This window comes from Thalassophryne amazonica, chromosome 4 (genome assembly GCF_902500255.1).
Source record: "Thalassophryne amazonica chromosome 4, fThaAma1.1, whole genome shotgun sequence".
In the NCBI taxonomy this organism is placed as follows: Eukaryota; Metazoa; Chordata; class Actinopteri; order Batrachoidiformes; family Batrachoididae; genus Thalassophryne; species Thalassophryne amazonica.
In genome coordinates, this window is record NC_047106.1 from 2,644,421 (window position 1) to 2,657,784 (window position 13,364).

The following is a 13,364-nucleotide window of genomic DNA, read 5'->3' on the forward strand; positions in this document are numbered from 1 at the left end:
AGTAAAGCTGGCCAGACGCCCTTAATGTCCTACTGTAGGTGTGCAAAGTTAAAATTTCAGACAAGTAGGGAGGTGCAAGGCCATAAATAGCTTTAAAAACAAACATTAAAATTTTAAAATCAATTCTAAAACAAACTGGAAGCCAGTGGAGTGAGTACAGGACGGGCGTAATATGCTCACGTCTAAAAGTGTTTGTTAAAAGACGAGCAGCAGCATTCTGCACCAACTGGAGATGTGCAAGAGACTCGAGGAGGTGACCAAACGGCGGCGAGAGACAGGAACAAGTGGCTTACTAGCAGATGGAGGAGCAATAAATTCAAAACTAACAGGAAAGTGATCTGAAATAGCAGCGTCTGATATGTCCTTAAGTGAAACTGAGAGTCCAAAAGAAATAACCAGGTCCAAGGTGTGTCCAAGATTATGTGTTGGTCCATCCACAACTTGTGTTAGACCAAAAGAGTTCAGGAGGCTTTTAAAATCATCAGCCAGCTGATTAGAAGGACAACAGATATGAATATTAAAATCACCACAGACCAAAACTTTATGTAAACAGCAGCACAGAGCACAGGACAGTCGAACTCCATCACAAACAAGTGAAGTTCAAAAGTGGAGTAGACATTAGAAGATAAAAATCTGCATTTAAAGCTGTCTTTAAAAACCGTGGCCACACCACCGCCTCGACCTGATGCTCGCGGGGAGCTGAAAAACGAGCAGAAAAGGCGCTATTTTCACCTGGTTTCAACCAGGTCTCCGTTAACAGGAGAAAGTCCAGAGCACGACTGGAGAAAAAGTCATTCAAAATGAATGTCTTACTTGTGAGTGACCTTGTGTTGACGAGCGCCACACGGACTGAGCGCACGTCAGTCTGCTGCGAGACACGACCGAGACCCGGCACCCCGGACAACCGGCCGGAGCCACCGATAGCGAAAAGTCAGGGAACGCCGCACGTCGTAGCCGTCATATGGTGTGAAGAATCCGGCTATGAATTGTCGTGAAGCATGTTTGCAGGAAACAGCCAGGCACACTCTGAGCCGAACACGGACTCCTCCTCTCTTCCCGCGTCCTCTGCGGCGCAGACGCCGAGGCAACACGCCAAGCGGCCGGTGTAGAAAGTCCGGTACGGGCGCTAAGACAGGCGGCGGGGCAGCCGCGTCCCTGGCTGTCCGCCCGAGCCAGAAACAGCGAAATTCTCCAGTGAAGCCCGAACGCTGATAAGAGTCTGGCGATCATACACCAGGAGCGGTGACACATTCCATGCAACAAAGTGCAAAAACAATAAAAACGACACTAAAAGAAGCGAGTGCCGACGGCAGGCCACATACAACGGCGCCATCTAAATAAATGAAATCATGTATTTTTATTTTTTCATCTCTGGTCTGCTTATGCTTTTACATGTACACGTCTGAAATAAATAAATGAGCTGAAAGCATGTATGTATATGTGTGTGTATATATATATATGTATGTATATATATGTGTGTGTGTTTTGTTATGTCTTGTACTGTTTATCCTTGTACATGCTGTTTGATGAACATTTTCCTCTACTTGCACCCATCTTGTGTGTGTTTTTAAGAGCTGACGTAACATGTGAATTTCTCCTCTGTGAGATCAATAAAGTTTATCTTATGTGCTCCGTCACGTAATGATGCCACCGGAAGTGCCACCGGAAGTGCTGCGAGAAATACAAAAAACAGCAGCAGCTGCTGCGACACACAGATGCCACAGGAAGTGCTGATGCTGCTGCCGCAAAATGCACCTGCCCTTACTGGGAGAAGAACAGAGTGGATTTATTAAAGACGTGTTTTTGTGGTGCTGATGGGAGTCCAAGTTCTGCTGTTTTGGCCGAACGTCGTCGGTGAGAAACAGCTTGATCAGAAATAATCTGTTTTCAGCAAGTTTTCTATTTCCGCAGTGGATCATTTAAAAAGGAAGATGTTCAAACACAGTGAACTTACTTTTAAGTTGGATATTCGACAGACATTCGCTCAAGGTGCAGGACGACTCCAACATTGAAACTCACGGACTTCCGGTTTTCAAAATAAAAATGTGGAATATTCAAACCAGAGATACTGTGTTTAAAGCTATTGAGAAGCTGTTGAGCTAAAATACTAATAAAAAATATGAATAGATTTCAAATACAAAAACAAGAGGCGTGTCTCATGCAGTCTGTGGAGCACAATGATGCCACGCTGAGTTTGAGTCAATTGATCACATGACCTGGAAGCTATTGAGCTAAAATGCTAATATTTAGATATAAAAATCAATAAGAAATTTGGTTAAATTTCAAATCAAATCAATGTTATTTATATAGCGCCAAATCACAACAAACAGTTGCCCCAAGGCGCTTTATATTGTAAGGCAAGGCCATACAATAATTACAGAAAAACCCCAACGGTCAAAACGACTCCCTGTGAGCAAGCACTTGGCTACAGTGGGAAGGAAAAACTCCCTTTTAACAGGAAGAAACCTCCAGCAGAACCAGGCTCAGGGAGGGGCAGTCTTCTGCTGGGACTGGTTGGGGCTGAGGGAGAGAACCTGGAAAAAGACATGCTGTGGAGGGGAGCAGAGATCGATCACTAATGATTAAATGCAGAGTGGTGCATACAGAGCAAAAAGAGAAAGAAACACTCAGTGCATCATGGGAACCCCCCAGCAGTCTAAGTCTATAGCAGCATAACTAAGGGATGGTTCAGGGTCACCTGATCCAGCCCTAACTATAAGCTTTAGCAAAAAGGAAAGTTTTAAGCCTAATCTTAAAAGTAGAGAGGGTGTCTGTCTCCCTGATCTGAATTGGGAGCTGGTTCCACAGGAGAGGAGCCTGAAAGCTGAAGGCTCTGCCTCCCATTCTACTCTTACAAACCCTAGGAACTACAAGTAAGCCTGCAGTCTGAGAGCGAAGCGCTCTATTGGGGTGATATGGTACTACGAGGTCCCTAAGATAAGATGGGACCTGATTATTCAAAACCTTATAAGTAAGAAGAAGAATTTTAAATTCTATTCTAGAATTAACAGGAAGCCAATGAAGAGAGGCCAATATGGGTGAGATATGCTCTCTCCTTCTAGTCCCCGTCAGTACTCTAGCTGCAGCATTCTGAATTAACTGAAGGCTTTTCAGGGAACTTTTAGGACAACCTGATAATAATGAATTACAATAGTCCAGCCTAGAGGAAATAAATGCATGAATTAGTTTTTCAGCATCACTCTGAGACAAGACCTTTCTAATTTTAGAGATATTGCATAAATGCAAAAAAGCAGTCCTACATATTTGTTTAATATGCGCATTGAATGACATATCCTGATCAAAAATGACTCCAAGATTTCTCACAGTATTACTAGAGATCAGGGTAATGCCATCCAGAGTAAGGATCTGGTTAGACACCATGTTTCTAAGAATTGTGGGGCCAAGTACAATAACTTCAGTTTTATCTGAGTTTAAAAGGAGGAAATTAGAGGTCATCCATGTCTTTATGTCTGTAAGACAATCCTGCAGTTTAGCTAATTGGTGTGTGTCCTCTGGCTTCATGGATAGATAAAGCTGGGTATCATCTGCGTAACAATGAAAATTTAAGCAATGCCGTCTAATAATACTGCCTAAGGGAAACATGTATAAAGTGAATAAAATTGGTCCTAGCACAGAACCTTGTGGAACTCCATAATTAACCTTAGTCTGTGAAGAAGATTCCCCATTTACATGAACAAATTGTAATCCATTAGATAAATATGATTCAAACCAGCGCAGTGCCTTTAATACCTATGGCATGCTCTAATCTCTGTAATAAAATTTTATGTTCAACAGTATCAAAAGCAGCACTGAGGTCTAACAGAACAAGCACAGAGATGAGTCCACTGTCTGAGGCCATAAGAAGATCATTTGTAACCTTCACTAATGCTGTTTCTGTACTATGATGAATTCTAAAACCTGACTGAAACTCTTCAAATAGACCATTCCTCTGCAGATGATCAGTTAGCTGTTTTACAACTACCCTTTCAAGAATTTTTGAGAGAAAAGGAAGGTTGGAGATTGGCCTATAATTAGCTAAGATAGCTGGGTCAAGTGATGGCTTTTTAAGTAATGGTTTAATTACTGCCACCTTAAAAGCCTGTGGTACATAGCCAACTAATAAAGATAGATTGATCATATTTAAGATCGAAGCATTAAATAATGGTAGGGCTTCCTTGAGCAGCCTGGTAGGAATGGGGTCTAATAGACATGTTGATGGTTTGGAGGAAGTAACTAATGAAAATAACTCAGACAGAACAATCGGAGAGAAAGAGTCTAACCAAATACCAGCATTACTGAAAGCAGCCAAAGATAACGATATGTCTTTGGGATGGTTATGAGTAATTTTTTCTCTAATAGTTAAAATTTTATTAGCAAAGAAAGTCATGAAGTCATTACTAGTTAAAGTTAAAGGAATACTTGGCTCAGTAGAGCTCTGACTCTTTGTCAGCCTGGCTACAGTGCTGAAAAGAAACATGGGGTTGTTCTTATTTTCTTCAATTAGTGATGAGTAGAAAGATGTCCTAGCTTTACGGAGGGCTTTTTTATAGAGCAACAGACTCTTTTTCCAGGCTAAGTGAAGATCTTCTAAATTAGTGAGACGCCATTTCCTCTCCAACTTACGGGTTATCTGCTTTAAGCTGCGAGTTTGTGAGTTATACCACGGAGTCAGGCACTTCTGATTTAAAGCTCTCTTTTTCAGAGGAGCTACAGCATCCAAAGTTGTCTTCAATGAGGATGTAAAACTATTGACGAGATACTCTATCTCACTCACAGAGTTTAGGTAGCTACTCTGCTCTGTGTTGGTATATGACATTAGAGAACATAAAGAAGGAATCATATCCTTAAACCTAGTTACAGCGCTTTCTGAAAGACTTCTAGTGTAATGAAACTTATTCCCCACTGCTGGGTAGTCCATCAGAGTAAATGTAAATGTTAAGAAATGATCAGACAGAAGGGAGTTTTCAGGGAATACTGTTAAGTCTTCTATTTCCATACCATAAGTCAGAACAAGATCTAAGATATGATTAAAGTGGTGGGTGGACTCATTTACTTTTTGAGCAAAGCCAATTGAGTCTAATAATAGATTAAATGCAGTGTTGAGGCTGTCATTCTCAGCATCTGTGTGGATGTTAAAATCGCGCACTATAATTATCTTATCTGAGCTAAGCACTAAGTCAGACAAAAGGTCTGAAAATTCACAGAGAAACTCACAGTAACGACCAGGTGGACGATAGATAATAACAAATAAAACTGGTTTTTGGGACTTCCAATTTGGATGGACAAGACTAAGAGTCAAGCTTTCAAATGAATTAAAGCTCTGTCTGGGTTTTTGATTAATTAATAAGCTGGAATGGAAGATTGCTGCTAATCCTCCGCCCCGGCCCGTGCTACGAGCATTCTGACAGTTAGTGTGACTCGGGGGTGTTGACTCATTTAAACTAACATATTCATCCTGCTGTAACCAGGTTTCTGTAAGGCAGAATAAATCAATATGTTGATCAATTATTATATCATTTACTAACAGAGACTTAGAAGAGAGAGACCTAATGTTTAATAGACCACATTTAACTGTTTTAGTCTGTGGTGCAATTGAAGGTGCTATATTATTTTTTCTTTTTGAATTTTTATGCTTAAATAGATTTTTGCTGGTTATTGGTAGTCTGGGAGCAGGCACCATCTCTACGGGGATGGGGTATTGGGGGGATGGCAGTTGGAGAGAAGCTGCAGAGAGGTGTGTAAGACTACAACTCTGCTTCCTGGTCCCAACCCTGGATAGTCACAGTTTGGAGGTTTTAAGAAAATTGGCCAGATTTCTAGAAATGAGAGCTGCTCCATCCAAAGTGGGATGGATGCCGTCTCTCCTAACAAGACCAGGTTTTCCCCAGAAGCTTTGCCAATTATCTATGAAGCCCACCTCATTTTTTGGACACCACTCAGACAGCCAGCAATTCAAGGAGAACATGCGGCTAAACATGTCACTCCCGGTCCGATTGGGGAGGGGCCCAGAGAAAACTACAGAGTCCGACATTGTTTTTGCAAAGTTACACACCGATTCAATGTTAATTTTAGTGACCTCCGATTGGCGTAACCGGGTGTCATTACTGCTGACGTGAATTACAATCTTACCAAATTTATGCTTAGCCTTAGCCAGCAGTTTCAAATTTCCTTCAATGTCACCTGCTCTGGCCCCCGGAAGACAACTGACTATGGTTGCTGGTGTCACTAACTTCACATTTCTCAAAACAGAGTCGCCAATAACCAGAGTTTGATCCTTTGCGGGTGTGTCGCCGAGTGGGGAAAAACAGTTAGAAATGTGAACGGGTTGGCGGTGTACACGGGGCTTCTGTTTAGGGCTACGCTTCCTCCTCACAGTCACCCAGTCTTCCTGCTTTCCCGGCTGCTCGGGATCTGCTGGAAGGGAACTAACGCCGGCTAAGCTACCTTGGTCCGCACCGACTACAGGGGCCTGGCTAGCTGTGGAATTTTCCACGGTGCGGAGCCGAGTCTCCAATTCGCCCAGCCTGGCCTCCAAAGCTACGAATAAGCTACACTTATTACAAGTACCATTACTGCTAAAGGAGGCCGAGGAATAACTAAACATTTCACACCCAGAGCAGAAAAGTGCAGGAGAGACAGGAGAAGCCGCCATTTTAAACCGGCTAAGAGCTAGTAGCTGCGCTAAGCTAGCGGATTCCTAAAAACACACAAAGTGAATAATGTGTAAATAATTTAGAGGTGATTCAGCAGAGGGAGTGCTTTAGTTAAGGCATGTGAAGATTACACTGTGAAACAAATCGTTATCTAGTTAACTAGATCAATCTAACTGCACAGATTAAACAGCTAACAGATACAGAAAAACACCGCTGTGCTCCGGAACAGGAAGTGATACAATACCGCAGTGAGAGCCAACCACCAGTAGAGGCCAAGATTGATGAAGTTGGAGCCAGATTGATGAAGAGTACTGTTTGTCACTCATTAAGTCCATGCCTCAGAGACTGCAAGCTGTTAGAAAAGCCAGAGGTGGTGCAACAAAATACTAGTGATGTGTTGGAGCGTTCTTTTGTTTTTCATGATTCCATAATTTTTTCCTCAGAATTGAGTGAGTCCATATTTTTTTCCTCTGCTTGGTCTAAAAAAGTAACCGTTACTGACTGCCACAATCTTTTTTTCCTGATTTCTTATAGTGTTTCTTAAAGCCAGAAAGTTACCATTTGAAATTACTTTAGTTTTGTGTCATGTCTGTGATCTGCTTTTTTTCTACAAAATTAAACAACTGAATGAACATCCTCCGAGGCAGGTGATTCCATCATTTTTGCCAGGGGTTGTACATGGTGGTCACAGGCGGCATTTAAATTTTAACAGTGTGGTTGGAGGGGATGGAGGAGGTACTTTTTACCCTGACTGAGGGTCAAAAGTCATAAATTCTGAATGGCTTTATATCTACTTGTAATAAAATGTTAGTAAAACTCATATGCTCCCAATTCAGATCAGGGAGACAGACACCCTCTCTACTTTTAAGATTAGGCTTAAAACTTTCCTTTTTGCTAAAGCTTATAGTTAGGGCTGGATCAGGTGACCCTGAACCATCCCTTAGTTATGCTGCTATAGACGTAGACTGCTGGGGGGTTCCCATGATGCACTGTTTCTTTCTCCTTTTGCTCTGTATGCACCACTCTGCATTTAATCATTAGTGATTGATCTCTGCTCTCTTCCACAGCATGTCTTTTTCCTGGTTCTCTCCCTCAGCCCCAACCAGTCCCAGCAGAAGACTGCCCCTCCTTGAGCCTGGTTCTGCTGGAGGTTTCTTCCTGTTAAAAGGGAGTTTTTCCTTCCCACTGTAGCCAAGTGCTTGCTCACAGGGGGTCGTTTTGACCGTTGGGTTTTTACATAATTATTGTATGGCCTTGCCTTACAATATAAAGCGCCTTGGGGCAACTGTTTGTTGTGATTTGGCGCTATATAAAAAAAAATTGATTGATTGATTGATATGTTGTTGTCATTAAAAGACTAGCAGTAATATTACAGTGGAAAAAGCAGCAAGGTAAATGAGCACAATGGCAAGACATACTTCAGATTTATATTTTAATACATAAGGATTGTTTATCCAGACATGTATGGGTTCATTAGAGTTTTTAATCAGCTTGAATAGAACTTACATGGCTTCATTTATAAAAATCCATCAAGAATTATGATGACAGAAAAAAAACATCACAGTAAATGAACAGAATGGAATATTTTCCCCAAATTTCCACACTTTACATAAAACATTTTTTTTTCTACCCAGACATGTATGGGTGATTCTTAGACTACGGGCACATATTATGTCCTTTGATCATATTGTATGAAAAACAGAAAAAAGGGGAAATTTCAAACTTTTATAGTTATCTTCACAATGAAAGTGTGTTAAGAAATTTGTTCTAGTAGTCTATGATGACTTTTTCACCTTTTTTCAGCATCATTATATGCAAATATTGCTGTTTTGTGCTTGTCCCACACCCAGACTTTTGATCTTCAATGATTAAAATGAATGGTAAAGAAACGTTTTTTCTAATGTTTTAAAATATCTCTGAATAAAATATCAGTAAAATAATTAAAACATAATTGGGGTATTCAATGTCATACAACTGTTGTGATTTTTTTTTAAACAAAATGTAGTTGTCCCACACTATTGCCGTAATTTCCACCACAACACTGTAATGTCCCTAAACAATTTGTATGAAAGATTGTTTGGGTAGTTTCTATGGAGATAAACAGTGACATCAGAGCACATGTATATAGCGCCAAATCACAAGAAACAGTTGCCCCATGGCGCTTTATATTGTAAGGCAATGGTGTGGTGGAAATTACATTTACAAGGCCAATAGTGCCCGTAGTTAAAGAATCACCCGTATGGGTTCATTGGAAAGAGCTTTCAAATGGCTTTAAAACAAGCCTACATTTATTAAAATCCGTTAAGAAATAGCGACGCTAGTGCAAAACAAAAGCAGTCAGTTTATTATTGATGATCTGCACATCTCCATCCTTAGTAATGGCGCCTTCCTGTCCTGAGTGACACTAATAGAGTGAGGCGCACACGTCCATTCCAGTCTATATTTCCATGATTCTATCCTCATTCCACTGTGTAAACAGGAAGTTTGCCTATTTACAAGGAAGAATGAAAATAGTCACTCTGTTCTTTTTGTGTTGATTCATTTATTTGACATTTGGAACATAAAACTGCACAATATCATTAATTTAAAAAATACTGACATATAACATAAAATACTGTGTCATACAAAATCAAATGACTTAGTTACATTAAACAATAAACAAACAAATAAATATTTAAACTATTAAATTAACGCCAACACATCATTCATTTATTTTCTACTTAAAATAACTGATTACAAATAAAAGCACTCAGAACGCACTCAATAAAAAATGCCAGATTACTCAGAGATCACAGTGAAAGAGTTTTTCATACGTCATCAGGGTCTGAACATAAAGTTTGTTGTAAAAACAACAGATGCTGGATGTGATTTAAAAAAAAAAACAAAAAAAAACACAAACTAGAGTTCTGTGCTCGTAGAGCGCAAACTTCCGCCAACACTAATTTCCAATTTCACAAATTTTTACCTTTGAAAAAATTTCAAGGTCAAATCCCTGTTAGAAGTGGGTTTTCATAAGATAAAATATAATACAAAATATAGATCAAACGGGCTTTTCAATGTTAAAATCAAATATCTGCTAAATCCGCAATACGGATCAGATCTGGATCAAACGTTGTCAGTTGATAAAGGATACCATCCTACACAACGCTCTCAACTATGAAAGAAGTTTGGACAGCGTTATGAGGTTTTAGAATACAATGCCTTTTATTGTCATTATACGATGTACAACGAGATTAAAAGCCAACTCCAAAATCAGTGCAGGCAAGTGAGAAGAAAAACAGCAATATCAAATAATATATGTCAAAAAATATATATACAATGTAAACATTAGAAGGTAAGGTGCACGGTCCTGGATGGTATGTACATTGCAGAATAAGTATGTTATTATATACATGATTAAAAATGATAAATATTGCACATTATGGGATGGAATGTTGCACATTATTGTCGATGTATGCCGAAATCAGGATGTTATCACTTTGGGAAAGAAACTGTTTTTGAGTCTGTTTGTTCTGGTCTTAATACACCTGTAGCAGCAGCGCTACAGGTGTATTAAGACCAGAACAAACAGACTCAAAAACAGTTCAAAGCCAGGGTGGGAGCTGTCTTTAGTGATGTTTAGGGCTTTTTGAAAAGATTTTTCCTGACTATGACCTTGAAAATTTAATCACTTAAGGATTAGGGTTCTTAAAAAAAAAGAATGTGACAAGATGAAGGGGGAAAAAAACTTTTTGATGCTTTAAATGTGAAGGACCTGCACAGCTGTGATTTTTACGCGTTTCCCCTTCAGGATACCTGAGGATTTTGCTCCTGTTTGCTGCCTGGTGCTTCCGTCAGACTCCAGAAGTTTTCGTCCCTCTGTATTCCATCTGCACAGCACTTGATGGTAACGTGTTCTAACCTATGACCTGTAAACCAGCCTGGATGTCGACCCACAGCAGGATCATAGTGTGTGAAATGGTTCAACATCAACGCAGTCACACACAAAACTGTGTGTGGCAGAGTCCTGATGTTAATTTTATGCCGATTTGTGACATCGTACAGGAAGCTGTTTGAGAAGGTGGAGAGGGCATTTTGAGGAGCTGATTGATGAAAATGAGAGAGAGAGAGAAAAAGAGAGAGAGACAGAGAAAATCAGGAAGTTCTGGGGATTAGTAAGGATGAAGTGAGGGCTGCTATGAAGAGGATGAAGAGTGGAAAAGCAGTTGGTCCTGATGACATTCCAGTAGAGGCATGGAAATGTCTTGGAGAGATTGCATCGGAGTTTCTAAACAGATTGTTTAATAAAATCTTGGAAAGTGAGAGGATGCTTGAGGAGTTGACACGAAGTGTGCTGGTTCCTTATTTTTAAGAACAAGGGTGATGTGCAGAGGTATGGGAAAGAGTCATAGAAGCTCGGCTGAGAAAACAGGTGAAGACCTGTGAGAAGCAACATGGCTTGCCGAGAAAGAGCACTGCAGATGCAATGTTTGCTCAAAGTCTGACTTTGAAAGTCAGCAGGAGCAAGTCTGAGTACATGTGTGTGAATGGGAGGGAGCCCAGTGGAATAGTGCAGTTACAAGGAACAGAAGTGATGAAATTAGATGTGTTTAAATATTTGGGGTCAACTGTTCAAAGTAATGGAGAGTGTGGTAGAGAGGTGAAGAAGAGAGTGCAGGCAGGGTGGAGTGGGTGGAGAAAGGTGGCAAGAGTGATTTGTGACCAAAGAATATCAGCAAGAGTGAAGGGGAAAGTTTATAAGACAGTAGTGAGACCAGCTATGTTGGACAGCTTAGAGACAGTGTCACTAACAAAAAGACAGGAGGCAGAGCTGAAGATGTTGAGATTCTCTTTGGGAGTGATGAGAATGGACAGGATTAGGAATGAACATATCAGAGGGACAGCTCAGGTGGGACAGTTTGGAAACAAAGTCAGAGAGGCAAGACTGAGATGGTTTGGACATGTGCAGAGGAGGGACCCAGGGTATATAGGGAGAAGGATGCTGAGGATGGAGCCACCAGGCAGGAGTAGAAGAGGGAGGACAAAGAGGAAGTTTATGGATGTGCTGAGGGAGGACATGCAGGTGGTTGGTGGGACAGATGAAGATACAGAGGACAGGGTGAGATGGAAACAACTGATTTGCTGTGGCGCCCCCTAGTGGGAGCAGCCGAAGGAAGAAGAAGAAGAAAATAAGGGCTGGAGTTCCTGGTGAACAGTTGCAGGTCACACTGCCTGACCTTGTAACGGGCCTGTTGGTCTTCAAGCCACGAAGGGATCTTGGCTTTTAACATCGACAGCTCAACTCGTGCAGCAGGAAGATGATGATGCAGGCAACTGTCCCCGCCCCTTTTTGTGGATGACGTTATGAGTTTGCTGAGTGCGACCGGTGGGTACAAAGCGCCGAGATAACAGAACCACGTGTGTGTTGTAGGTGTGGATGGGTGGTTGGCGAGGACCCTGGATCAGACCTCCAGGTTTGGGGCGTGGCTGGACGTGGTGGTGGACAACCTGAGCAGAGCGATGCTGTGGAGCCTGACAACCGAGGTGAGATCTAATCAACGTTTGGGTCACATTTCAAAGCACCTACGGATGAGACTTGAAACAGGTTTGTGAAAAAACGGGTTTCATGTTTCTTTGACTGTGCAGACTGGTACATGGGATCAGACTCTGACCGGCAGTCTGAACAAAACCTACAGGTCCTTCGTCTCTAAATCGTCCTCTCTGGGAGTCGCTGGACAAAATCTGTCCATCAATAGAAAAATGAACAACTGTTTAAATGTAGTTTTCTGGTTTCAATTTGGACGCTTGGACTCATGTCGGCTGACGTTGCACTGTGTGGACACTGTGTGAGCCTGTATGGACACTGTGTGGACACTGTGTGAGCCTGTATGGACACTGTGTGGACACTGTGTGAGCCTGTATGGACACTGTGTGGACACTGTGTGAGTCTGTATGGACACTGTGTGAGCCTGTGTGGACATCGTGTAAGCCTGTGTGGACACTGTGTGAGACTGTGTGGACACCGTATTGACATTGTGTGAGCCTGTGTGGACACTGTGTGGACACTGTGTGAGCCTGTTTGGACATCGTATTGACATCGTGTGAGCCTGTGTGGACATCATGTAAGCCTGTGTGGACACCGTGTGGACGTTGTGTGTGCCTGTGTGGACACCGTATGGACACTGTGTGAGCCTGTGTGGACACCATGTGGACATTGTGTGAGCCTATGTAGACATTGTGTGAGCCTGTGTGGACATCGTGTGGACACCGTATGAGCCTGTTTGGACATCGTGTGGACACTGTGTGGACGTTGTGTGAGCCCGTGTGGACGTTGTGTGAGCCCGTGTGGACACTGTGTGACAGTGTGTGGACACTGTGTGAGCCTGTAGGGACACTGTGTGGACACTGTATGAGACTGTGTGAGACTGTATGGACACTGTGACAGTGTGTGGACACTGTGTGACAGTGTGTGGACACCTTATTGACATTGTGTGAGACTGTGTGGACATTGTGTGCGCCTGTGTGGACACCGTATTGACATTGTGTGAGCCTGTTTGGACACCGTGTGGACACTGTGTGGACATCGTGTGAGCCTGTGTGGACACCGTGTGAACACTGCGTGAGCCTGTGTGGATATCGTGTGAGACTGTGTGGACACCGTGTGAGACTGTGTGGACACCATGTGGACACCGTGTAAGCCTGTGTGGACATCGTGTGGACACCGTGTGAGCC

At 42.0% G+C, this 13,364-nt stretch overlaps 1 protein-coding gene across 2 annotated transcripts in view; it reads left to right on the forward strand.

Moving 5' to 3' along the window:
* The first annotated feature begins 1,685 nt into the window (after window positions 1-1,685).
* Window positions 1,686-13,364, forward strand: part of si:ch1073-145m9.1 (CDP-diacylglycerol--glycerol-3-phosphate 3-phosphatidyltransferase) — a 39,060-nt gene continuing 27,381 nt past the window's right edge. For both annotated transcript variants that reach the window (XM_034169023.1, XM_034169022.1), the window contains exons 1-3: window positions 1,686-1,854; window positions 10,444-10,539; window positions 12,064-12,176. In XM_034169023.1, the coding sequence (XP_034024914.1) occupies window positions 1,815-1,854; window positions 10,444-10,539; window positions 12,064-12,176 (249 nt within the window). In that variant the 5' untranslated portion in view covers window positions 1,686-1,814. The remainder of the gene's footprint in view (window positions 1,855-10,443; window positions 10,540-12,063; window positions 12,177-13,364) is intronic.